This window comes from Chelonoidis abingdonii, chromosome 3 (genome assembly GCF_003597395.2).
Source record: "Chelonoidis abingdonii isolate Lonesome George chromosome 3, CheloAbing_2.0, whole genome shotgun sequence".
Classification (NCBI taxonomy): Eukaryota; Metazoa; Chordata; order Testudines; family Testudinidae; genus Chelonoidis; species Chelonoidis abingdonii.
Window position 1 is genome coordinate 65,126,094 of NC_133771.1, and position 27,187 is coordinate 65,153,280.

The 27,187-nt window shown below is 40.2% G+C and overlaps 1 protein-coding gene across 1 annotated transcript in view; it reads left to right on the plus strand.

The window, feature by feature from the left end:
• Positions 1-27,187, plus strand: part of BCKDHB (branched chain keto acid dehydrogenase E1 subunit beta) — a 315,214-nt gene that overhangs the window by 4,620 nt on the left and 283,407 nt on the right. Inside the window, exons 2-3 of the mRNA XM_075063818.1 lie at positions 6,782-6,859; positions 10,203-10,271. Of these exons, the coding sequence (XP_074919919.1) occupies positions 6,782-6,859; positions 10,203-10,271 (147 nt within the window). The remainder of the gene's footprint in view (positions 1-6,781; positions 6,860-10,202; positions 10,272-27,187) is intronic.

A 27,187-nucleotide genomic window follows, 5' to 3' on the forward strand; every position in this document is an offset into this window, starting at 1 on the left:
ACAAAAGACACAGAGCCAAACATTCCGTCCCTGAGCTTTGAAAAATCCGGTTTTCTGATTGGTCCTCTGGTCAGGCGTTTGGTTCCCTTTGTTAACCCTTTACAGGTGAAAGAAACATTAACCCTTAGCTATCTATTTATGACATGGGTAATCACCCACGAAAGCTCATGCTCCAAAACGTCTGTTAGTCTATAAGGTGCCACAGGATTCTCTGCTGCTATCACTGCAATTGTAGAAATTTTCAGTGTATGTTGGAGAAGCTGCAGGTTCTGGTATTTGGGCAGGAGATACTTGGCACTTCAAGTTGGTACTAACAGCGGAAAAATTTGCAGACAGTCTAATGGTTAGGGCTCTGTTCAGAAGAGATTGTGATGGGTTTCCCCCAGGGTGCCACGTGGAATTGGGGTACCGCTGAGCCCCCTGCCCTGGGCTCTCTTTTACACTGTACTACTGTGACAAGCTGCAAAGCCCTGCGGAGTATAAACCCAAAATTATACTGTTTTGCACGGCACAGGGAACTGTACTGCGTAAGTTCATAAAATTCACCTTCTCCCTCACTGTGGAGAGGAATATGCAACAGCTTTTGTCCTTGAGCTATGATTTGCACACACCGGTGTAGATAAAGCAGAAAAGTTTATTAACTACAGAAGATAAATTTTAAGTGATAGCAAACAAGTCAAAGCAGATTACCTAGCAAATAAACAAAAAAGTAAACTAAACTTAATATACTAAATAGATTGGATATAAATAGCAGTTTCTCACTCTCAGAGGTGATACAAGGAGGGTGCAGATTCTTAAGGGGCAAGCTGCACTTGCTTACAGCTTGGAACACCAGGGGATTCCATTCACAGGCTTAAAAATCCCTTTAGCCTGGGTCCAGCGCTTCCCCCAGTTCAGTCTTTGTTCCTCAAGTGTTTCCAGGAGTCATCTTGTGTGGGGACTGAAGAATACCAGATGATGTCAATCCCTGCCTTATGCATATGGTGGGAATGCTTTGCTTCCAAGCATTGTTCCCCAGATGGGTCTTGGAAAAACACTGACATCTCAAGATGGAGTCTAGAGACATGTGGCCACATCACATGTCTTTGTAGAGTCATAACAGCCATTACTCAGAGGCTTAGTAGTCTCAGGAAGACACCCCAGGTGGGAGATAGGCTTTTCCTAAGGCCATAAGAACGGCCATACTTGGTCAGACCGAAGGTCCATCTAGTCCACTATCCTGTATTTCGACAGTGGCCAATGCCAGGTGCCTCAGAGGGAATGAACAGAACAGATAATCAAGTGATCCATCTCCTGTCACACATGCCTAGCTTCTGGCAAACAGAGGTTAGGGGCAGCTAATAGCCATTGGTGGACCTATCCTCCATGAATTTATCTAGTTCTTTTTGGAACCCTTTTATAGTTTTGGCCTTCAGAACATCCTCTGGCAAAAAGTACCACAGACTGACTGTGTGTTGTGTGAAGAAATACTTCCTTTTGTTTGAAACCTGCTGCCTATTTAATTTTATTTGGTGACCCCTAGTTCTTGTGTTATGAGAGAGTACATAATGCTTCCTTATTTACTTTCTCCACACCAGTTATGATTTTATAGATCTCTATCATATCATCTCTTTCCCCCCCTCCCCACACCCATGACATCTCTTTTCCAATCTGTAAAGTCCCAGTCTTAATCTCTCATCACATCGAAGCCATTCCATACCCCTAATAATTTTTGTTGCCCTCTTCTGAACCTTTTCCAGTTCCAATATATCTTTTTTGAGATGGGGTGACCACATCTACACGTAGTATTCAAGGTGTGGGCATGCAATGGATTTATATAGGGGCAATATAATATTTTCTGTCTTATTATCTATCCCTTTCTTAAAGATTCCCAACATTTTGTTTGCTTTTTTTGACTGCTGCTGTACATTGAGTGAATGTTTTCAGAGAACCATCCACAATGACTCCAAGATCTTTCTTGAGTGGTAACAGCTAATTTAGACCCCTCATTTTATATGTATAGTTGGGATTGTTTTCCAGTGTGCATTACTTTGCATTTATGAACATTGAATTTCATCTGCTATTTTGTTGCCCACTCATTCAGTTTTGAGAGATCTCTTTGTAGCGTTTTGCAGTCTGCCTGGGACTTACAAAACTTATCAAGATAGTTATCATCTGCAGGTTTTGTCACCTCACTTCTTACCCCTTTTCCCAGATCTTTACGAATATATTCAGTAGGACTGGATCCAGTACACCGTTTATTTATCTCTCTCTCCATTCTGAAAACTGACCATTTATTCCTACCCTTTTTTTCCTTTTCTTTAGGAAGGCCCATTGTTTTTTTCCTAATGGCTCATTTCCCTGAATAGGCCCTTCCGAACCCAGCTATCTATAATGAAAGAATCTTGTCTAGTGGAAGCAGCAAAGAGTCCTGTGGCACCTTATAGACTAACAGATGTTTTGGAGCATGAGCTTTCGTGGATGAATCCGACCAAGTGGGTATTCACCCACGAAAGCTCATGCTCCAAAACATCTGTTAGTCTATAAGGTGCCACAGGACTCTTTGCTGCTTTTAAAGATCCAGACTAACAAGGCTACCCTTCTGATACTTGTCTAGTGTGTGTTCCCCAGGTGTAACTACATTTTGAAATACAGATTTATAGTCAGTATTCACAACTTCAGGTATAAAAATGATGCATGCATACAAATAAGATAATCATATTCAGCAAATCATAACCTTTCCAATGATGTCTCAGATGACCTGTCCTGCATAAAATATATTCTAATAATGTCATAATATAATATCACTGTCAAGAATATAGGGTACAGTGTCACAGAGATAATAGGTTTTCCCATAATGATAACTTCAGAATTTTGTTTTTGTTAGGTGGTGTATCAGAAGACATGCATCCCCCTAATTTCTTAAGCCTCCTCATTGTGGAGACGGCCTCAAAAGCAAAGAATAGTTCCTGGCTCTGATTCTCCTCGTATCTTTCGCAGGAAGATGCAGAATAAAAACTGACATGTCTCTTGTCTGCTCTACTACCGCCCCAAGAGTCTTCACAGTGACTATGAAACTGACTAGTCTGGTCAGTTTCATTCTGACTACTCCGCCTATGCTTGTACAGTAGCACTTCAGTTACAAACACCTTGGGAATGGAGGTCGTTTTTATAATACTGAAATGTTCGTAACTGAACAAAACGTTATGTTGTTCTTTCTAAAGCTTATACAGCTTTGAAACTTTCACTATGTAGAAGAAAAATGCTGCTTTCCTTTTATTTATTTTTAGTAGTTCATGTTTAAGCCAGTACTTGTCATGTTTTTTGGTCTCTCTTGCCGCCTGATTGTGTACTTCCAGTTCCAAATGGGATGTGTAGTTGACTGGTCAGTTTGTAACTTTGGTGCTCATAACTTTGAGGTTCTAAGGTGTGTGTATATGTATATACACAAGACTCCTTCCCTTCCTGGTTACCTTCCTGAGAGTCCCCACAATAGTGTACCTCTGTAAGCTCCTTAATGATGAGTGTTGGTCTTAGCAACAGTTTGTATTTCTCTTTCATCCACTGGGCACAGATCATATTGTTGAGAATAAGCTCTTGCCTCAGTGGAGACTTCTGTCCAGTAAAAGTTTACAAGTTACTTCTGTATAGTTTTCAGTACCTGCAAGTATCTTGAAAATGAGTAAAGTGGTTGCAATTCAGTGTCTTGGCATAATATTTTTGATGTGTTCCCATATTTCTAATGTTCAGATATCCTGGGAGGTACCCATTTTCTGCAGGATAATCCCTTTTTCAATATGAATTTCTCTGCTCCTCTGAAAAGGGGTCATTAGGTTGGTTACCTCGGTTTTAGCTTTTTCTAACCTCAACTTTCACTGTAGTTAATAGGTGATAAAGGGCACTCAGGATACCGCAAGATCAGGGCTATAGTTTTATTTATATGTAGTTTCATCCACCACTGGTTCAGATGTAGGAGGGTGTGAGGGAGGGGCCACTGTGGGGAAGCCTGTTGTGTGTGTTGAACCAGTTAATTAGGTGACTAGAAAACTATTGGTTCCTTGATTTACATGCAGTATGGCTTTGCATTCATATAGAAGGTGGTAAAAATGAACTGTGTGATGCTGATGATGACGATGCCATCACACAGTAGATTTAAAAAAAAATGCTCTACTGCATTCTGTTCATCTAGTTCCAGAGCCCAGACACGAAGGGTGCATTGGTTTCTCCTCTTCTTGAAGGGAGTTAGTAGGGAGCCTTTCAGATAGGTCAAAGCAGTAACTATGAAACTACTGAATTATTCTCACTTGTTAGAAGCTAGATGAGCAGCAGAGATTTATTTATCCCCAGTTCTGGAAAGCCTGGGTTGTCAGAGTGTGAATAACTTAGTATGGGGAGGGGCAAGAGATTTATAAAAAAAAAAAAAATTGACAATTACAACTATATCATTCCATCTGTGTCTGCTGCTGTGAGCTTCCATAGCATTTTCCCCACCCTCTGATCAAAATGTATTATGAATGACAGCTAACGAATACTGGGGCTATATAGGGATCAGAGCAGCCAGGTCTGGGCTGGAATGATACAGTTCTTTAGCCATGTTCAGCAACATATACAGCAGTTTGAGAGGAAGTGAAAAACTGTCTTTACTAAATTTAAACTGATGGTTTGTTTAGAGAGTTAATTTTAACTCAGTTAGAATTTTTCAAGATATCAGGGTTCCAACTACTACTACCATGAATGTCCTGGCACTCCATTTAACTATTCTTCAGAAGACAGGCCCATCTACAGCTGGACACAGATTCAGTAACAACTCAGAGGGAGAAGTTTTACCAGCTAAAGAAATCTCATCATCAGTTCCTATAGTTCTTTGTAGGTCTTACTCCTGAGAGAATGCTGCACCAAAAATGTAAAAAGTATGCGCACAATATTTTAAAATTCTGCAAACTTTTTGTCCATAAATAAACGTAGCTCCAGCATGGCAGTGGGGAGCACAGGCCACTGGCTGTATTGAGGTGGGAGATCACCTTGAAGCCCCCACCTCCCCTAGTACAGCAACTCAGCAGTGAGGTTGCACCTGACCCTAGCACAGTGCAAGGGCTGGGCCTGCCCCAGAAACACCCTGGGGCCTTGCCCCTCTGTGCCAGATGCACCAGGTATCGCTGGGCAGACTCAGCTCAGCAGGAACCTAGTGTGGGGGGATCCAAGTGTGGGGTGAGATTTCTGTATAAGGCAATCTGGGTGCAGGCAGCTCGGTGGGAGATCTGGATTCACAGGGGCTTGTTAGGGGGTTCTGGATGCAGGTGATGGTGGTTGGTCTCTGTGAGGGCCCAGTGGGGGGCCTGCTTAACCGGGGAGCTGCTGCTGAGGGGATGCTGCATGCCAGGCTCCTGCTCCCCCTTGCGATTCCCCTATCCCCTTCTCCATCTCCATCCCCCTCCCTCTGCCCTATTCCACTCCCTCCCTTCCCCACTGCTTCATTTCCCCCACCCTCCTTTCCATCATTTCCCCCACCCACCTTATACAGCCCCACTGCGGGCATTCACTGTTCCACAGAAAACACGAAAGGAAGCACAGCTGGCACTAGGACCCAGGATGCTGCATTCGGCTGCAGAGCCCAAGACATAGCCTCCTAGCTGGGCAGCTCTGCATTTGCACAAATGAGTGGGTGGGTGCAAGGCAGTGGCATGTAATCCCCTATGCCCTCCTATGCCTTGCCTCTGTTTGGGGGGCAATACCCTCAAAAAACTGCACCCATGGTTGTCCCTCCCCCCCTTGCGGCTTCCCTTTGTTTCCCTACAGGAAATATGCGCGGGGAGTTGAGGGTTGTTTTCTGCAGGTGTGCAGTCTCCGAGAATCTCCCCAGGAGTAAAGTCTCCCATTCGGTTATTGACCAGACCCAACCCTGCTTAGTTTGTAAAAATCTGATTGGCTAATAATAGAAGATGGAGTGGCTGCCAGCTATCCATTTTTACACAATATCTGCATTTCCAGGAAATTCTTGTCATCTTTACAGCATATTGGGATGAGGTATGGGAAACTGGTAGTGTAAAAGCAAAGATTTGAAACTTAAAAAATTTGCAGTGTGGGAGAACCTCAGTAATAGCACCCCAATGTCGTCATTGCTCTCTCTGTGCTTATAGTTTTGGCTATTCAGCATCACCATTTCCCCCACTCTATCTGGACTCCATTCTCCTACCCTCATTTCAGTTGCATTCAAAGACACCATCCACATGGTCCCCAGAAGTGGAGGAAATGTAAGGCTAATTCTGTGCCCTTACAGAAATGTGCTATGTTAATGAGGATTCTGGGTTTAATAGCTGTAGTATCCTGTAGGAAAGAAGGTCGTAGAATGAAATTTGGGCCAAGTTTGGTAAACTTTAACAGAGTGGGTAACTATCTGAAAATGGTGATTTTTTTTTTTTTTTTCCCCCCCATAAGGAAACAGTTTTAGATAAGTTTATTGTCTTATAACCAGTAAGTGCTTGCCTTTGTAAATACCTTGCAAAGTTATAATTGTTCTCTTGTACCTGAATTCCGGAAGGAAGTTACAGCATTGGCTATCATCATTATGTAACTTCTGAAAGAGATCTGAAATACTGGCCATCGGTATTGTAGTTACTGAGATTATAAAGTGTGCCAAACTGCATGTCATCCTTTTAAAATTTATGCAGCAAAACAGTTCTTTTGATCCTCAATAGCATTTTCCTTTTAAGGGCTTCAGTGGCTGCTGGCTCATTTAAATTCTTAAGTTTTTTTGCTTTAGTTTTTTAAACAGATAAATAGCTCAATAATGTCTCTGTTGCAGGGCAAACTCAGAAAATGAATCTTTTCCAGTCTATAACAAGTGCCTTGGATAATACCTTGTCCAGAGATCCTACTGCAGGTACGCTATAACTGTAATTGTGTGTCTCCATGTACTCTGAAATTAAGTCATTTTAAGATTATCTGAAATGTTTTTTAATAAAATGTAGAAATAAACTGATTCATGTCCTAAATCACTAACAGAATACACCTGTAGGATTAAAAATGTATGAACAGTGTACTGAAAGACTATTTACCACATTGGAATCCAGCCACTGTTCTGTTTCTCCTGCAGCAATTGACTGCATCATTAACATCTAATGTGGGGCAGAGAGTTGCATTGCTTAGCCTGCTTTCTATATGAGTGATGTTCCAAATACATCAGGGGGAAATTCAGGTCCTAGCAGGTAAACTAGTTAGTTCTGAACTTAAAAAAAACCAAAACTACTTCAAATTGAAGAGTACACTTTTAGAACATTTCAGATGTTAGAGATTCTCCCCCACCCCCTCACGCCCCCTGCCTCCAAAATGCATTTACATTTGCATTTTCCTGATTGTAAATGTGCATGGTTGTTGCAATGGTGATCAGAGTCAGATCTCAGCGGTATTTCTGGTTTTTTCCACTTTGCTGCTCTAAATATTTCTGCACACTTGTAACTTAGATATTGATTAAGCAGCTTTCATATAATTCTGCTGTGTACTAGTACCTTTGACTCACCTTGTAGCCCGCCGATTAAAAGCTATATAGAAGTTTCTGTAGTATTTTTGCCTCCAAAATAATGTTGATAGAACTATCTTTATAGATCACATGTTTCTAATTGAATAGAGGAGAACCATTGTAATCTTGATAATTCACAACGGAAAACAGAGTACTGTAGCCAGATTTTTAGAAAGACTGTTCTTGGTCAAGTTATTCAATTTGTGACTGCATGCTAGGGTGAAGCACATCAAATCAGTATTCTAGGAAGCAAGGTGATCATGGTAGAGATTACTAAGGAATGCTCTTCTCCTCCCATCCCCTTCAACACAATTACACAGCCGTTAAAATGTATGATGATTTTTTCGTAGAGCATCAGCACCTCAGGTATTGGCTCTATTGGAGGCAGGCTACTGGACTTGATGGTCCTAACTAAGGGTCTCATGTAGTATGAAAAATCTACGTTAAGCATTCAAATAAGGCTCTGCCTGGATGTGTTCCCTGCCTCTGTACGTATGCTATGATTTGCCTTATTGAATTGCTTAGTTTTGGAAAAGTGAGATGACTCCAGGCACATAAGATTTCTGAAGCATTCTCATGGAATCAGCTCTCTATCTGCAAGCTAACTGTTCCAATGTATTGGAAAATTGCTTTTTCCATGTATCGTCCTGAATTTTGTGGCTGACATCTTAGGGCCCAAGCTTGCAAGGGGTTTTGCACAGGTGGACTCATGCAGAATTCCTTATAGGATCAAGACTTCAGTTGTAGAGCCAAGATCTGAGCTATGAATTTCACCTTACTTTGTATGTTCAGTACTTACATCTTATCTCTGCTGCAAGATTATCCCTAATATTATTTTGTTGCTTTAGATAAGTGGTTGATCCAGTTCCCAATGAAGTGGATGGGAAATCTTTCTATTCTCCTTCTTGGGAGTTAGACTGAGTGGCTAACCTCATGAATCTGTGTATAGCCGGGTTGTAGTCATTGACAGAATATATTCAAAGGATAGGTGTCCACTGATGTGCTCTAGTAGCAGTATGATAGCACTGAGGTCTCCTCCTGTACTAACTGGCACAAAACTAGTAGCCATATTAAATGGGAAGGGCTTTGTAAAGACTCTGACCTCAAGCATACAAACAATAAAATCACAACAGCAACAAACCAAAGCAAGGCAAGCCCCAATGATCAAAACAAATTAACAAGGAAATCTAGGAAGATAGACTGGAGACATACCTCAGTCAATAAGAGCATGCCATCATTAATTTGTTCTTGCATCATTATTGCTATTCTGTTTTGTGAATCCGTCTGGTTATTAACTTGTGCAGTGGTGAATTACCCCACATTTATTTAAAAGCTCTAACATAGATAGAGGGCCAGTGTTTTTTTTTCTGTAAAGATGGTTAATATTTGAGGGAGGAAATTAATGAGCTCTCTGTCCCTTAGGATATGCAAATATTTGGGGAATATTAGCACTGAATAACTTGGCCAGCAGATATGTCACATCTTGTGATGTATTGCAAAAAGCTGCAGATCCTCTAGTTTTATATATTTAATATATAGATGTTTTGTGTTGCTCTTCGAGAAATAATAAAGTAGCCTGGCTTTAAAAATCCTAAAATTTATTTTTAAAAGAGATCAAAGGTTCAACAATCAACCAGTTTAAGGGAAAGGACTGGACTGCTTTTAAAATTTTGGATCCATTTGCTGTCTAATGGCTTTTTGGTGGTTTGTATGGTTCCTACTCCAGATTGCAAAGAGCATAATAATGGTGAGTATTTAAGCTGGCAACTTGCACAGTTATTGGACTACCTTCTTTTCCCTGAAGGCGGTACCTCCAGATCAGGGTGTAGCGCACAGGTGAGACGTTGGGAGAAACTTGCCATTTCATGGATCAATTAACATTTGTGGTGATCAGTTCAGCATTTTTCAGGAGCATTAAAATCACATAGAAATGAAATGGGAAATGAAACCAGTTGAAGTTTACAAACTAGTGGATGAGGAGTCCTTACTTATGACATTTTATTTTTGATTAAAAGGAAAGATCGCATCAGATCTTAAAATTTTTAAAATGGAATGTCTAAATTCAGTGGCTGTTTGGTTAGTGTCACACACGAAACTTCTTGGAATTTTTAAATGACTTTGTAGTAACTTAAGTGCTGTGGTATTACTTAAATATTTTTCTGAAATGTTCCTGCAATAGTTTCTGAAACATAGCTAGAATAGTTTAAACATTCTATTTTGGGCCAGAAAGTGTATTGTTATACTAACTCCTCTTCTTTCTCTTCCTGTGGCTCGCCTTTTGTTTAATGTACTGTTTTTTAAATAGGTAGTGCTGACCTATGAGAGTGTAAGAGAGGTAGGGGAATTTTGATTGCTAATGCACATACTATATGTTGATGAAAAATACAGTACTTTGGGGTCAAATTAACTGTCCTTTTGGGCATGATGAAACATCTAAAATTCAATGCCTTTCATTTTAACTATAATATTTTATTGTTGCGTACGTTGAGTAAAATTGTTTAGAAACCTATTAAAACTTGTTCTTGCTCAATCATGAATGTTGAAACTTAAGTTATTGAATGTAAATGGAAACAGTAAAGTTGAGGTGAGGACTGTGCTAATAGTTTATAAATGGTTAGACTAGAATAAATAGGATTATCATTTTCATACTAGATGAGAGTTTAGTTTTATTTATGAATACAAACAATGTATGACTTTTATTTTGCAGTAATATTTGGTGAAGATGTAGCCTTTGGTGGAGTCTTCAGGTGCACTGTTGGCTTGCGAGACAAATATGGTGAGTTAGCTGCGTCTATACAAGCAATGTTAGATTTAAAATCTTTCCTTTTCCTACTATAGTTTATGATCCTAGATGAGTTTTGTGGGGAAAAACTCATTTACATGATTTTGTCTTAGTTTTGATATAGCTGAAGATTTCTGTTTTGAACAGATTTTATTATTTTGTTAATAAAGAATTTCCAAATTAGGCATTAAACTTATGAGGCAAAGTTCATAACTTAAATTTTATTTCCAACTAATAGGCTTGCAAACAATTTTTTTTTGGTTTTTACAAGAATTCCAAGTTGTAGTATCTCTTAAGATCAGATAAGTAGTATTTATCTTTACTAACAACTAGTAACCTGTGGTCATTCATACCAACTGTATTACTTCATTTTCTTTGTGGAAGCAATGTGCATTTCTGGATCCTGTGTATAATTGACCAGGAACTGAGTTTTGGGACCTATATTCAATTTGGTTTTAACACTTTTCCCCGTTGCCCCTAAGTATACCACTTTCTCATGTGGTTTAGCTAGCCGGTGTTAGAACCATAACTGAGCTGTTTTTAAAACAGGATTCTTTTACTCCATTTTTTCTGGCCCTGTGTATAAGGAGCCTCAAAAATGTTAGTTACCCTGTCCACAAATTAACCAGAGCAGTCATATTTTTTTTTTTTTAACCTACTAGATATGAAAAGCCTAACTTTAGAAACTGTATGGAAAATAAGGTGTTACTTGTACCACATCACTCAGTTCTTGGAGAATCTCATGAAGCTTGGCTTAGTAATGAGGGAAGATGCAAGGAAGTTTATTTAAAACACCTGGGAATCTTAACTGTTACTTCCTCTCGTGGGATCATTGTTGTGCTGTCTGAGCATCTCTTCAGTGGCAGATTCTCAAGAATCCTATTGTCCCATTGTATTTCTGAGTCCAGATTCTTATAACTGATTCTGTCTTTCAGTTGCCTAGGGGAAAGGTCAGAATTCTCCTTGAATTATGCTGGTGTAATTCTGACTGCAGTGGAGTAGTCCTGATTCGTGTGTCGTAGCTCTTTGTTAGACTCTGTTCTTCTGGTTAATGGCATTTTCTGAGAAAATGCCAAGAAGTACTTTCTGAATTTCTGCTTCACAGTTGAAATAGCTCTCCTCTGTTTACCCGTTGAATGTATGGTTTTTAACTTAGCTTTTGTGGTTCTAATAAAAATACTATCAGTGTAAAATTAATGTCAGTGTTTCATGTACTATATGCTGGGTAATATCTACAGCTACTTGCATGGTGGTTAACAGTAATACTGGATAAGATAGTATGCATCAGTGATAGCCTTAAGCACGCAAGGGAGACCATGTCTACAGTGCCCTGCAGTTCAGACTACGAGGTGTGTGAATTACAGCAAGCTCTGAAGCGCTGCGCTGTAACTCCCTTGTGTGGATGCTGTGGGCTGAACAGAAAGGTACCTAGTTCAGAATATTGACTACTTTAATGCGAACTAGGTACCCTTTCATTTGCACACACAGTGTTGACATAGGGAGTTACAGCACAGCATTCTGGTGTTGTGTAATTTACCCCCCTGTAGTTCAAACTGTGGGGCAGTGTAGACAAGCCCTAAGCCTGTCTGACTCAACTATGCATATCTTCTTTCTATGCCTCGCCCTCTCTTACTGTAAATTCAAATAAGCTACTGGTTTATCTTTTATCTGGAACTTTGTTCATGGTAGGCACATTTAAAAATCATAGCTACAGAAATCTAACACCATAATTTTTTGTATACTAATATCTGCGTCAGAATAAAGTCTCTGTGACATTACGGTTGGTTGCTGTGAAAATTAACACTAGATTTCAACAGGAAAATAAGCAGCAGGAGCAGATGGGTTCTCAAGCAAATATCCTGTTTCTATGCAAATGTCCCTAGTAGTAAAGGAGAAGGAAAAGCAAATACAAGTTGTATTACCAGGAGACTGTTTACGCAGTATATTGTGTATGCGAAACATAAAAAAAGGCCTTATTGATATTCTTATCAATGAGAGCCAAAGGGATCTTTTAAATGTTTGTTGTTGAAGGTTTTTTCCACTTATCAGCAAAACAGCAATAAGCAAATGTTAACAAATGATCTTGTATCATACCAATGTATTGGTGTGAAATGTGAGGGTGTTTTTATTTTCCCTGACAGGAAAGTCCTCCTTTCTTATTTTGTGTTTTGTTTTGTTTAATTCCCCCCCCCCCACCTCCCAGTATATAATCAAGAGACCTAGATGGCAGTCTGTCTCTGAGGAGTAGTGCTCCAAGAGCAAGTTGGTAGTTCCTTTTTATTTAAATGCAGGGAGCAAGATCTAAATACCAATTCATATTCATGTAGGCAAAATTTAGTCTATTAATGGCTCAGTACTACACAGATGTTACTCAGTATCAAGACTCTGGTGCACAGAAGTTGGGGAGAAAGTATTTTAAAATAGAGATTTCTTCTGTGAGTGAATCAAAATTGACTGTGTGCTATGAAAGCCATTTAAACCCTGTGTGGATCTTATGCTTATCTCAGGAAGAGGGTGGCAAGAGAGAAAATAAAACCCTAATTTTAAATCAGGTCAGCTCTTAAAATGTCTAGTTATGAGACTACATATAATTAAATACTTTAGCTTAGAATTTAAATGCACAGAAGTTAGTAAATAGAAGTGTTTTTTAGTGTCTGGATTAAACCTACGCTAACTATTCAGAGTCCCTTTTTGGCAGACCCAACTATGTATTGGTATTAGCACGTGAATCTGCAACACATCTTTTTTGCCACTTCTCAACAGTAAAGGTGTTGCTCTGGGACTCCTGAGATGTATGTATGGATGCCTTTATAGCGATCAGAGTAGAAAAGGTCATGCATGCCATTTTCCGCTCTTTGTCCTGCCATTGGATGGCCTATTCTGTTCTTTCTCTCTTTCATAAATGTGCTTTGGCATGGGAGTCAATTGTATGGCCCACAGCCTGTGTCAGGCCCATCTGGTGTATGAGTCCTGCATGACATGTTCAGACTGCAGAATCTCAGCTTCTTAAAATAAAATTCTAGCTCTCATGGTTGAGAACTTCCCAAATGAACAGAGTAAAAAGACAATATGTTTTCCTGAGTCTATATGGCTGTGGCTTTGAGAGGTGTGATCTCCCATGCCTCCTATTAATCTAATCAAAGTATGAAGTAAATGACACTTTGTCAACATTAACTATTATATTGCTGATAATTTTAGCATGTAGATTGGGGAAAGGAGTGAGAAGTCTAGAGGTGGGAGAGGAGGATTATTGTAGGGAAGAAAATGCAGAAGGAAGAAGAAAGTAGAAACAGGAAAGACAGAAATAGACAATGGAGAGTAGGGGGAGGCAAGAGAAACAAAGAATAGTTGGGTAGGTGAGGGGCTTATTCCCACTGAATGTGACAATGAAGTAATTAAATAGTGATGAAAATTTTTAGTTACTAGTAAAGGCCAAATTCTGTCCTGTTCCTCGAAATCTTCGTGCTGACATTAGTGAGTTTTGCTGTGAATGTAAGGGGGTGTAGAGTCCTAAAGCTGTATTCCAGTCAATGGACTATAACTAAAAGTGGAATTAGGCTTCTTTACTGAGTAAATTTGACGTGCTATCCTATAGGAAATCCCCAGCATTTTCCTAGCTAAACAACTGTAGTGGCAGGTTTTAAGTGGCTGCTCCTTTTGTACTGATCAGTTGCTAAGACTTATTAGCTACCATGCTAGGTTTATGCTGAGCACCTGCAGTTAGCTCATAGAAAACTTGCTGGGTGGAGGGTCAAGAGTATTTTCTCTGCTCTCACTGTGGGTGTGTGACGAGTGTTAATTGCCCCTTCAAAGATCCATAACTGCTTGGAAGAAGGATGGCAGTGCTCCATATTACATGGCTCCTGAAGACATTGCTGGGCTGGAACAGTAGTATAGTGTGATACTGTCTTTTTAAAATTAGTCCTGTGTAATCACCAGAGGGCCTCCCATTGTGAGGGGTATCACATGATGTAGACACACTTGAGGTCTGCATGCTCAGCGTCTGTAGGAGCCATCTTGTTTTGTCTCCGATAAAGAGAGTTGTGGTTTAAACTTTATATCCCTGGTCTTACTCTGGTTCCTGAAATACAGCAGCTGCGGTAGAATCATGAAGAAGGTGCTCTGACGTCTGACCACGCTAGAAAGCATGACAGGAACAACCAAACTGGCAACTCTTTCCCACGAGTCCAGTGGGAAGGACATTGGATCACCAGGGTTCCTCTTGTCCATTCCTGCGTATTGGAGAGACTTTGAACATTCTCAGTCGAGTGTGGTAATCTTCATTGATCCTGGGCTGAGGTTTGCAAAAGTAATAAACAGGATTCTCACCTTTTTTTTTTTAAAAAATTCTTAGGGGGAAGGGGGGAAATTGTATCCTTAAGTTTAATACACTATGGAGTTCAACTATATCTCCTAGGGACTGTGGCAGTCATTCCGTATTGTTTATGAAAATATGCTTATGATATGAATGACATAACTGAGATCTACTTTATGCAAGATGCAGGGCCGGCTCCAGGCACCAGCTGACCAAGCACGTGCAACTTGGGGCAGGGCGGCACTCAGGTTTTTTATTTTTTTTAATTTTTTTGTCGAGGCAGCACTGAAGGGTTTTGTTTTTTTGTTTCGGCAGCGCGGTGCTTGGAGGGGGGTTGGGGATTGGCGTGGCGCTCGGGGGGGCGGGGTTTTGGGCAGCATGGTGCTCGGAGGGGGTGGGGTTTCGGCGGCACAGTGGGACGGCGCTCTTCTTCTTCGCCTGGGGCGGCAAAAAAGCTAGAACTGGCCCTGGCAAGATGGCTCATGTAAGATATCATGGGAAAGGTTATGATTTACTGAATGTGATTATCCAATTTGTATGCCTGTATCTTTTCTGTTTCTGAAGTTAAGAATATTGACTGTATTTGTATTTCAATTGTGATACTTTGGATGACACGCACTGCTAACACTTCAGGTACAACAATGGAAAAGCCAGACAGGGCAGCTGGCCCATCAGCAAGGACAATGAACTGCAAAAAGCTTGGCCTTCCTTGCACCATACTGCCACTGACTCATGGACACTGGGATCCTACAGAGTCAGGTGGCCTTGTCACTAAAACATTACCTAGGAGGTCTTGTAATTTTACACTGGAAGGGTAGGAGTGTCAAGTTTGGGAAACCAAAGTATTCCTGTTTTATGTAAATCCTACTTAAGGGTTGGGAAGAAGGCAAACAGGACTCCTCTTCTCTGTGGCTTGTCTATTCAAGAAGAAAAACTGAAGGCAGGGGGAGTCCAGACTGAGACGAGGGTCCAGTCTGAAAAGGAATATAACTAGAACTCTGAACCACAGAAACTTTGCAACCTGCCTGCGACAATATTTAGGGTGAGAAATACTATTTGTAACCAGTTTCTTTAGTGAAAATAGCTTAGTTTGTGTTTGGAATACTAAGCAGATGAAATCAGCTTTGTTTTGTTCTGTTACCCCTTTTACCACTTATCTGCCTTTTTATAGTTAATAAAATTTATTTTGTTTATTAAACCCAGTTCCTGTCATTTCTAATGGGTAGGGGGCGGGGAAGTGTGCATACCTCTCTCCACATTAAGGGAGGGAGCGAATTTCATAATATATCTTCATGTGTGCACTCCAAGGGACGTGGACATCTGAGTGCTGGAGCAAGTCCCTGAAGCTGAGTCTTCCCAGAGCTGTTCTGCAGCTGGGTGTGGCCCTGCTTGTGTGCGCGCGCGCGTGTGTGTGTGTGTGTGTCTGTGTGTGTGTTAGAGGAGGTTTCAAGAGACTGGCTCAGCAAGACAGGTTAAAGGGGGCCCATGCTGGCAGAACAAATAGACTCAGTGGTATCTCAACATGTCAGGTGGCTTCCCAGGGGGTCCAGCCTGTCACAGGGACAGTCTTAATTGAAATGTGGCATTAAGAAATGTGGCAAAAAATGCAAATTTTGTCCATGTTCAGTGTGGTCTCGAAAATGAGTGTTTAGGTACACGTTACTGTAAGTACATCATGCGTTTATTTTCCCAGATGGGTGTGTATCCAGACTTTCTAATATGTGTCTAATCAGATAAATATAGGCAGCTGTATTTCAAAATATGTGCATAGCTGTGTGTTTGTATTTGGATAATTAGGTTCATTAAAGCTATATCACTGTAGAAAATGATGCACTATTTTCATTGTTACAATTTCTCAGGTTTTATCACAGTTGGCAAAGCATGTAATCTTCGTTGACTAACTGCATTCCTGGGAGGAGGGATGGTCTAGTGGGTAGCGTACTACACTGTGATGTTGGAGACCTAAATTCAATTTCTGACTCTGCCACTGCCTTCCTGCATTACTTTAGAAAGGGTGAATTTGTCCATACTTTCATTCCCCATCTGTAAATTGGAGATCACAATTAATCCCTCTCCTGTCTATTTGGATAGATGTTTGTAGGTACTGTCTTTTACTATGTTTGTACAGTGCTTAACCTAGTTGGGGACCTGAATTACAGTGGAGTTCTTGAGCAGCACTATAATATAAACGTCTACAAACTGAAGTCTATAAATAGCCTCTTTGGAACACAAACATCTGAACAATATCCTTTAAATTGTGTATGTGATTCTTCCTGGGGGGCACCCTGGATAGTGAAGCATCTCACTACGCCTGCCCTTACTGTGCAAAAGATTTGTCTGTCAGTGCCCAGATAACACACACACTCCCCTCCCAACCTATGAAGGAACTGCTGTTCTTCTGCAGGTTAGCCATAGGCAAGCTCCAGTCTCTGAGCCCTTTAAGCATTGCCCTGGAATAATCAGCTGCTGTTCTCTGGGATACTCACAGAATTCACAGATCCGCTGTTCTCTGGGATACTCACAGAATTCACAGATCCACTGTTCTCAAAGGAACAGGACAACTTAGGTTACCAGGATCGCTGCTCTGCTTAGCTCATGGCACTTAGATTTGTTCATAGTGAAAACAAGTATAAACTGAGGCCTGGTCTACACTGGAAGGGAGGGGGAGAATGCGTATATGTCGACTTCCGCTACGCTCTTAGGTTGACTTAGCTCACATCCTCATGGAGCAGGGTCGACTGCTGCCGCTCACCAGTCGACTCCACTTCTGCCTCTCGCCATGGTGGAGTACAGGAGTTGATGGCAGACGATCTGGGATCGATTTATCATGTCTACACTAGACACGATAAATTGATCCCTGATTGCTCACTACCTGCCAAATTGGCAGGCAGTGTAGATGTACCCTTAGATATTCTTCCATCTTAAAGATTAGCACACCCAAAATCTTTTCCCCAGCTTATAACAGCCAGGCTCGCTGTCACTCTGTGTTAATAAGACAAGCATGCTGGCTGCTGGTCCCCTAGGTGAAGGATACCATATGTCTCTCTGCAGTCTCCTGATATATTAGACTAATTATTTTATCTTAGTCATAAACAAGACCTGCCCCCTGCTCTGTTCCTTTTCTGGAGATTTTGCAATCCCTTGTTGACTTCACAGTCTTGATTAGCTGGTAGCTCTGTGTGCAAGTAGATTTCCCTTGTAAGACCGTCATGGTCAGCCAGGGAGGCAAGTTTCTTTTGCCTGAACAGAATCTGTTTATCACCTTCTAGTTACCTGTCGTAACTTTACATACCTTAAGAACAGTTTTCAGTGTAGATATTAACTTTTAAAATGACTATATGATGACCAGTGGGCTATGGGATATCAATAGAGACTTTGCATGCTGCCCTTTGGCTAACTATTATACAAACATCAGACCCAGGGGATCCCTATGCACCCCTTATTTCCTCTACCAGTTGTTATCAGTGTGTCCTTAGGTCTCAGTATACACCAGCTTTTTGTGATTTATATTCCATGTAAATAGTTAAACTATGGCCACGTCTAGACTACGCGCCGTATCGGCGTGTTAAAATCGATTGCTCTGGGATCGATATATCGCGTCTAATCTAGACGGGATATATCGATCCCTGAGCGTGCTTATATCGATTCCGGAACTCCACCAACCCCAACGGAGTTCCGGAATCGACATGGCGAGCCGCGGACATTGATCCCGCGCATTGAAGACGGGTGAGTAAATCGATTTTAGATATTCGACTTCAGCTACGTTATTCACGTAGCTGAAATTGCGTATCTAAAATCGATTTTATCCCGTAGTGTAGACCAGCCCTAAGAGCTGAATGGCATAGATCTACCTCACTGGACATGACATATGAGTAAAGAAAACAAGATTTGGCCCTAAATTTTAAGATACTTAAAAATTTGAGTTTTCTCTTTTTTTAAATAAAATAAAAGACATTTTTGTTTCAGCTGCCCCCATTGTGTTGCCTAATCATAGTGGACAAGTAAATGGAAGAGAAGAGCAAATCAGTGGTAGGCAGATATAAGAACAGTGTTGCAGACTTAACTAAAAATGAAATTGCTTTTGTTGACCTGTGGTTTTGAAGCTGAGAAATACTAACTTTGAATTCATACCAGCCAGTATATAGACAAGTCTTTTCTTTTGTACAGTTTTGTCCCAAAAATCTCATTTGTGAAAGAAACTCGTTTCTCTGCATGACATTCCACAATAGGAAATTTCTGATGAATCTCCATTACACACAAACTGATATCCATGCTATGAATGTACCTCTACATTTTGTGTTAAAGGATGTAAGACTTGAACCATCAGTATCTCCACAGATAGTTGGCATCTTTATAAATACTGTTTGACAAAGGAAAATTTGGAAATGTCACTAATGAAATTACTAAGCAATAATGCATTTGACTCATTTTTATAGGATTGAACTTCTTTAGTAGAATATCTTCTCCAAAATGTGTCCTAGGTTTTTAAATTAGATTATTGTAGATAAATTGTTAATTATGGAAGCAATGTTTGAATACTACCACATTTAGATTGAAACTGAGTGTGTGTATAACAATACAATTTGTGTATAATCGATCCTTGCTAATTGCTGGATATTAAACAAAATGATTAATACACTCCTGAAAGGTGATCGGATACAACAATGATGAGGGCAATATGGGAAACTATGTGGAATGGAATTCACTCTGGTGCCTAGATATCTTTTTACAAATTACTGAATTTTGCTAGCTAATAAGCCTACACTCGAGTATTTTTGCTAACAAGTTGCTCATAGCTATCTTTTGGACAATTATAATGAGTGCTGTGTCATCTCTGAATTGGCATACTTGCGCTTTAACCATAAAAAGGAGGTTGTAGAAATGACAGGTTCTTAATGTTTTGATACTCTTTCTTGTACCAGGCACTTCATCCTTAGATATATGGTGCACATCATGTCTTTCAAAAGACATAACCATACTGCACTAGTTTGTTTACAGAAAGTTGTTTTTTAGTCCCTTAGACACCCTCTTATTTCCCATCCCATCAAGGAATGGGGAGAAGATAAATACCATGTTATACTTAAACTGCAAACCACCAGATAACACTCTAAAGTGTCTCAGTTTTTAGATCTAACTGTATCTGAAAATAACAAAACAAGTTTTTATTGGTTTCCAAGTAAAGCTACAACAAAAATGTGAGGAAATTTGTTTTCTAACTTGATGAAAATAGACAAATCCTGCCATTTTGTCTTTTCCACTCATTGAAATACTTTGCATACTTCCCCTGTCTGTCTTTCTTATTCTTACATTTTTCCTACATGTAAAATTATTTGTCTCATCATTTGCTGTCTTGTCATCCCACCTTTTTTAGCTAATGATGGTGAGTGTGGGAGGATCTTCCAGTGATAAGACCAATCCAGAAGAATAGTCTGCCTGGAGTTTAAATTGGGGGTATCTGTTGCAAGTAATATTTTTCAAGGGGGTGCAGGGCATTCTAGGTCCTGCCCCAAAGCCCCATCCCAGCAAGCCCTCTGCTTCCATCCACAGTTGGCACCATCTTTCAATGTTTTTTGTACTGCGCGCTCGGTCTTCCCTTTCAGTCACATTTGGCAGTCAAGTTATTCCTTAAGATCCAAAATGACAGTGAGGACTCTGATGATATTGACTCGAGTAACGCATTCGACACAAGCATGCTTGTGAATGCCACAAGCAATCTCACCACCGTGGAACAGCACTTCTGGGCTCAGGAAACAAGCAATGAGTGGTGGGATCACATAGTCATGAAGTTCTTCCTAATATCTAACCTAAATCTCCCTCGTTGCAGATTAAGCCCATTACTACTTTTCTTGCCTTCAGTAGACATGGAGAACAATTGGTCACCATCCTCTTCATAACAGCCCTTTAATGTATTTGAAGACTGTTATCAAATCCTGCCCCTGGTTTTCTTTTCTCAAGATAAACATGCCCAGGTGTTTCCTTAACTTTACCTCATAGGTCAGGTTTTCTAAACCTTTCATAATTTTTTAGCTCTTCTCTGGACTGTCTCCAGTTTGTGCACATCTTTCCTAAACTGTAGTACTAAGAATTGGACCCAGTAGTCCCTCTGAGTCCTCATCAGTGCTGAGTAGAATGGGACAAATGCCTCCTGTGTCTGATATATTTCTGTTAATACACTCCAGAACAATGGTAGTCTTTGTAACTGCATCATGTTGACTTTCTCAGTTTGTGATCCAAACCCTCAGATTCTTTTCAGTAGTAGTTGCACTTTTGATTTTTCCTTTCCAAGTGAAGTACTTTGCAGTTGTCTTCATTGAATTTCATCTTGTTGAATTTAAATCAGTTCTCAAATTTGTCAAGGTCATCTTGAACTCTAATCCTGTCTTCCAAAGTGCTTGCAACCCTTTCCAGCTTGGTGTCATCCACGAATTTTATAAGCATACTCTCCACTCCATTATCTGAGTCATTGATGAAAGTTTTAAAACAGTATTGGTCCAAGGACTGACCTCTCCACTAGATAGGGTTTTCCAGTTTGACAACAAACCATTGATAAGACTTCAAGTACAGTCTTTCAACCAGTTTTGTACTCACCATATAGTAACTTCATCCAGACAGCATATTCCTAGTTTGCTTATAAGTATGTCATGTGGCACTGTGTCAAAAGCCTTACTAAAATCAAAATATAGCACATCTCTTGCTTCACCGGTATTCAGTAGGCCAGTAACCCTGTCAAAGAAGAAAATTAGGTTGGTTTGGTATGATTGTTCTTGACCAATCCAAGCTGGCTATTCCTTATCAACCTTAATTTGTTCCTGTATCTTTCTAGGTATCAAAGTTGGTCTGACAAGTCTAATTCCTGGGGTCCTCTCTCTCCCTTTTTAGATACAGGTACTAGGTTTGCACTTCTGCAGTCCTCTGGAGACTCGCCTGTTCTCAGTGGTTCTGAGATTGCTTCAGTTTGTTCCTTAAGAGCTCTAGGATGAATTTCATCAGGCCCTGCCTGTTAGAGATATTCAAACTTATCTAAATATTCTTTACCCTGTCCTTTCCCAATTTTTCATGTGTGTTCCTTTCTCCTTGTTAATATTAACTGAGTATTGGTCGCCATTAACCCTTTTTAGTGAAGATTGAAGCAAGAAATATTAAACACCTCATCCTTCTTGATATCAGTTGTTAGGTCTCCTTCCCCCACTGAGTAGAAGACCTACACTTTCCTTCATCTTTCTCTTGCTGCTAATGTATTTAAAGCAGTGGCTCTCAACCTTTCCAGACTACTGTACCCCTTTCAGGAGTCTGTTTTGTCTTGCATACCCCCAAGTTTCACCTCATTTAAAAACTACTTGCTTACTTCTGTATTCTTATCTGTTTTTTTTGTATCACAGCAGACTATTACTGAAAAATGCTTTTTACTTACTTTTACCATATAATTATAAAGTAAATCAACTGGAATATAAATGTTGTACTCACATTTCAGTATATAGTATATGGAGCAATATAAACATTTTTTTTGTTTGTATGAAATTTTAGTTTGTACTAACTTCACTAATGCTTTTTATGTAGCCTGTGGTAAAACTAGGCAAATGTCTAGATGAGTTGATGTACCACCTGGAAGATGTCCGAGTACCACCAGTAGTATGCATATCCCTGGTTGAGAACCACTGATTTAAAGACCCTCTTCTTATTTTATATCCCTTGCTAGGTGTAACTCATTTTGTGCCATAGCTTTTCTGATTTTTGCCTCTACATACTTGTTGTTTTGTACTTCTCCTTAGCAATTTGTCCATGATTCCACTTTTTGTTGGATTCCTTTTTGATTTTCCGTCCTTTAAGGAAAAGGAGCCTCCTTTTGAAGGAGTCATATTACTATTACTATTATTGTGATTTTTCCTTCACATTGGGATGGTTTGTAGTTGTACCTTCTTAGTTTCTCGTGTAAATGATACTATCAGCTCTCCTGAACTTCTTTTCCCTTTAGCTTTTCTTCCCATATGTCCTTACCTATCAGTTCTGAGTTTTAGTCTGCCTTTTTTGGTGTCCGTTGTCAGTATTCTGTTGCTCTCACGCCTTCCTTTCCTTAGAATCATGGATTTTATCAGATCATGATCACTTTCACTCAAACTGCCTTCCGCCTTCAGACTGACTACCAATTTCTCCCTTTTGTTCAGAATCCAGTCTAAAATGGCTGTCCCTTGGTTACGTCGTCCACTTTCTAAAACAAAAAGCTGTGCCCAATACATTCCAAGAACTTATTGGAAACTGTTTGTTTTTTACCATATTATTTTTCCAACAAGTATCTGGATAGTTAGTCTCTCATTACTGTCAGGCCTTATTTTGAATATCTCTGGTATTCTAGAAATTCCTCATCCATCTTCTGTTTCTGAGTTGGTGGTATAGCAGACCCCTTAGCATGACATCCCTATTTCTTTTTATCCCTTTTATCGTTACCAAGAAACTTTCAGGTGGTATGCCTCTCACCTTCTTCTGGACCTCAGAACAAGTGTATATATTCTTGCTGTAATGCAACACTTCCTGCCTTTCTTTCCTGAACAAGCTATACTCCTCTTCCAATATAACAGTCACAAGACTTATCCCACTAAGTCTCTGATGTCAGTTAAGTCCTACTTTAGCTAATGTACTAATTGTCATACTGTCTGGAGCAGCTCACAACTGAGTGCCTATCTCAGGACAGAATGTCAGAAAACAAAGGCACACACCCCAGACTAATGGTATATTTTGTAAGTAGATTTCACTAAGCCAGTAATAAATGTGAACTCCTGGATCGCTTTACTAGTCTTACACTGGAGCCACAGATGCTCCCTTTAGCCTCTCCAGTCTATATTGCCACCCAGACACACTGAATTTTGTGATAAAAGGATACTTAAACATAAAATCGCACTAATCAGGTTTATCTCAGTCCCGAGAGCGCAGTCATTTATCCCAGATCAATTAGTACTCTGGGTCTTGCATCAAAGATCAGGCTGGCAGTCAGGCCTATAATAAACTATTAGCTTATTAGCTAAGAGAAGGAAACGAGTTAATGAGTGGGTTAAAGTAGTTAAAATATATGTTCAAGTGAGTCTATAACTACCAGTGGTGGCAGAGATGTAGTAATCTGCCAATTTCCCAAAAGTCTTTCAGAGCTATCTAGGTTAACCTTGAGGATTTCCATCTTCTTGTTTACTCATTTTGTCCTGTTAGAATCCAAACAGTCCAGAGATAAAGGATCTTTGAATCCATATTTATTGTATCTTCATACAAAAAGCAAGCTGACCGTGTCTCTAAGCGCATGGGCTTTTCCTTTTGAGGGTGAGTGAGGCGTGCACTTAGACTTTTGATCTCCAGCTATATATATATAATGGCCACTTGCTTTGAAATTTAGCACTTTCTGTTAGTCTTTAAGTCCTTCATTAGCATTTCACAAGATTTCTTTGGTAATTTTAGTTACAAGGGTATTTACTGTCTAAATATTTGCTATTACATTATCACAGGAACAGATGATTGAAAACATACAACTAACATTCCACTAATTTTCATAAAGTTTAAATGTCTGAATACATACTTTACTTTGATCTACAGTTGTGAATTTTCCTGAATATACTCTAGCACGACCTAGTCGGCCAGCGTCATACCCCCAACACAAAAATTGTATGCGAAGGGGAGTCACTGACCCTCCTGAATACACCTCAGGGTTTTCCTATGCTTTATAAGGCATCAGCCACTTCATTCTCCTTTCCCTGGATACAAATTTATTTCCATATCAAATTCCTGTAAGGTTAAACTCCAATGAAGTAATCTAGAATTGGTGCCCATGTCAAAGGGGCATGATCACTTAAAACAATAAGTTTTTAATAAAATAAGGTTCAAGTTGCATAAGAGCCCAGACCATGGCATAGCATTCTTTCTTAATGGCCGCATAATCTTGTTCAGTGGGGATGAGTTTTTGCTTAACTAGGCAATAGGATTGCCTCTCTGTGCTGCCCCCCTCCCCTCCACTCCATCCTGTGTTAGAAACATCAGTACACAGCACAAATGGTTAGCTGAAATCAGGGTTGACCAAAACAGGTTCTTTAGACAATGCTTCTTTTAGGTTCTGGAAGCCTTTCTCACAAGCTGCTTTCCATACCACCTGGCCTGGTTTTCCATACTACTGGCCACCCTGTGTTCTAGGTAAGTAGGGTGACCAGATAGCAAGTATGAAAAATTCAAGACAGTGTATGGAGGTAATATGCACCTATATAAGAAAAATCCCTAAATATCAGGACTGTCCCTATAAAATTGGGACATCTGGTCATCCTACAAGTATGATACCTCTGCAGCCCCCCATCTTGCGCTTGGAGACCTTGACAGTGAGGTTGACTACTCTCAGCCTTTGTAATGCAATTCACTCATGGTTTTGCCAGGAGTTATTGAAAATAGCCAAGTCAATCATCCATGTTGGCACTGGCAAATGTTTGTAACACCTGCAACACCTCATTAACAGGCTGCTGAAGAGTAGTTCCTGAATTTATTAATCCAAAAGCCATAAATTCATATAGTCCAGATTCCACTACAAAAGCAGATTCCCTCCCCCCCTCCCCCCCCCACGGCTATCAGCACCTAAGGGAATTTGCCAGTACCCAGAAAGCAGATCCAATGTGCTTATGAATTTTGTGCCCCGTAAGTCCTCTATTTGGGGTACAGGGTATGGGACAGGCTGCTGAGCTTGAATTGATTTGTAAATTAGATACCATTAACTCTGGCTTGATAGAGACTGGGAATGGCTGAGTCATTACACTACTTGAATCTGTTTCCTTATGATAACTATCCTTACACCTCTTGTCAACTGTCTGAAATTGACCATCTTGATTATCATTACAGAAACTTTTTTTCCTGGTGATAAGAGGTCATCTTAATCAGCCTCCTAGAGCCTAGTATGGCATCTTGTGTGTGTGTGTGTGTGTGTGTGTGTGTGTGTGTGTGTGTGTGTGTATATATATATAATATACACTCTTCTTATGTTCCAATCTATGCATCCGATGAAGTGGGCTGGAGCCCACGAAAGCTTATGTTCAAATACATTTGATAGTCTCTAAGGTGCCACAAGTACTCTTGTTCATTTTTATTTAGTTTTCTGTAATCTACACACAATCTCCTGGTTTTGTATTTTTAGGTACCATTACAGTAGCAGAGGCTTTTTGATATAGGCCTTGTCTACACTGCCACTTTTTATAGCATTAAAACTTTCTCACTCAGGGATGTGAAAAAGCACTCCCCTGAGTGCTGCAAGTTTCAGCGCTGTAAAGTGGTAGTGTAGACAGTGTGCCAGTGCTGGGATCTACTCCCCTCACGGGGGTGGCTTGCATTTTATTTTATTTTATTTTAAAACAGCACTGGGAGAGAGCTCTCAGCTGGTGCTGCGACTACACAGCCGCGTAAAAGTGCTGCCAGAGCAGCGCTTTAATGTTGCCAGTGAAGACACACCCTGTGTGATTACCTTCTTTTCAAGCATACTTCCCTCCCCCTCCTGGAATTGTTTCTGCATTTCCCCTTTAGCCTGGTATGCTCTGCCAAGAAGAGAGTGGGGCCCCAAGGTTTGAATGGAATGCGCAATCTTGTCAGTTAAACCTGGCTGGTTGGAAACTACCTGTTTGTTTGTGGTGCTTTAAAAGGGTGAACATTTCCTACTTTTGGATTGAGTTTAAACCTTCCCCAAACTCAGTGCTTTCCAGATAGGGTGACCAGACAGCAAATGTGAAAAATCGGGACAGAGGGTGGGAGGTAATAAGAGCCTACATAAGAAAAAGACCCAAACATCGGGACTGTCCCTGTAAAATCGGGACATCTGATCACCCTATTTCCAGAGGAGTTTCTCCCCTGCAGTCTTTGACCAAATCAATTAAAGAGATGGATAATTTTTTCCTCATCACAAAGTATGTTTACTGCCATCTTCCTTTCATGGTAAACTTTTAATCTATAGATATGCACTGTGTGCACAGCTCCTCTGCCATTGGGCGTCCTTACATTATATGTTACTTCAGGGTTCGGCAACCTTTCAGAAGTGATGTGCCAAGTCTTCATTTATTCACTCTAATTTACAGTTTTGTATGCCAGTAATACATTTTGATGTTTTTAGAAGGTCTTTCTGCAAGTCTATAATATATAACTAAACTATTGTATGTAAAGTAAATAAGGTTTTTAAAATGTTTAAGAAGCTTCATTTAAAATTAAATTAAAATACAGAGCCCCCCGGACCAGTGGTCAGGACCCAGGAAGGGTGAATGCCACTGAAAATCAGCTCACGTGCCGCCTTTGGTACACATGCCATAGGTTGCCTACCCTCATGTTACTTCATTCACTCTTTCAGTCACCTCTGAAGGTCCTTCCCAATAATCCTTTGTTTTTCCTCAGAGGAATCAGCATTTACACCAGATCACCAATGGCATAATGAAGATAGATCACTTGATATTCGTACCAAATTTTGAGTTTCCTGACTTTTCTTAAGGTTCTGTTGGACTAAATCCTGTTTCCTTAGTATTGCCCTTTCAAGATCCTCAAATCAGATCTAGGGGTCCCCTCACCTGCCTTCCATACTGGAGATAAAAGGGGGGCAACACTTCTG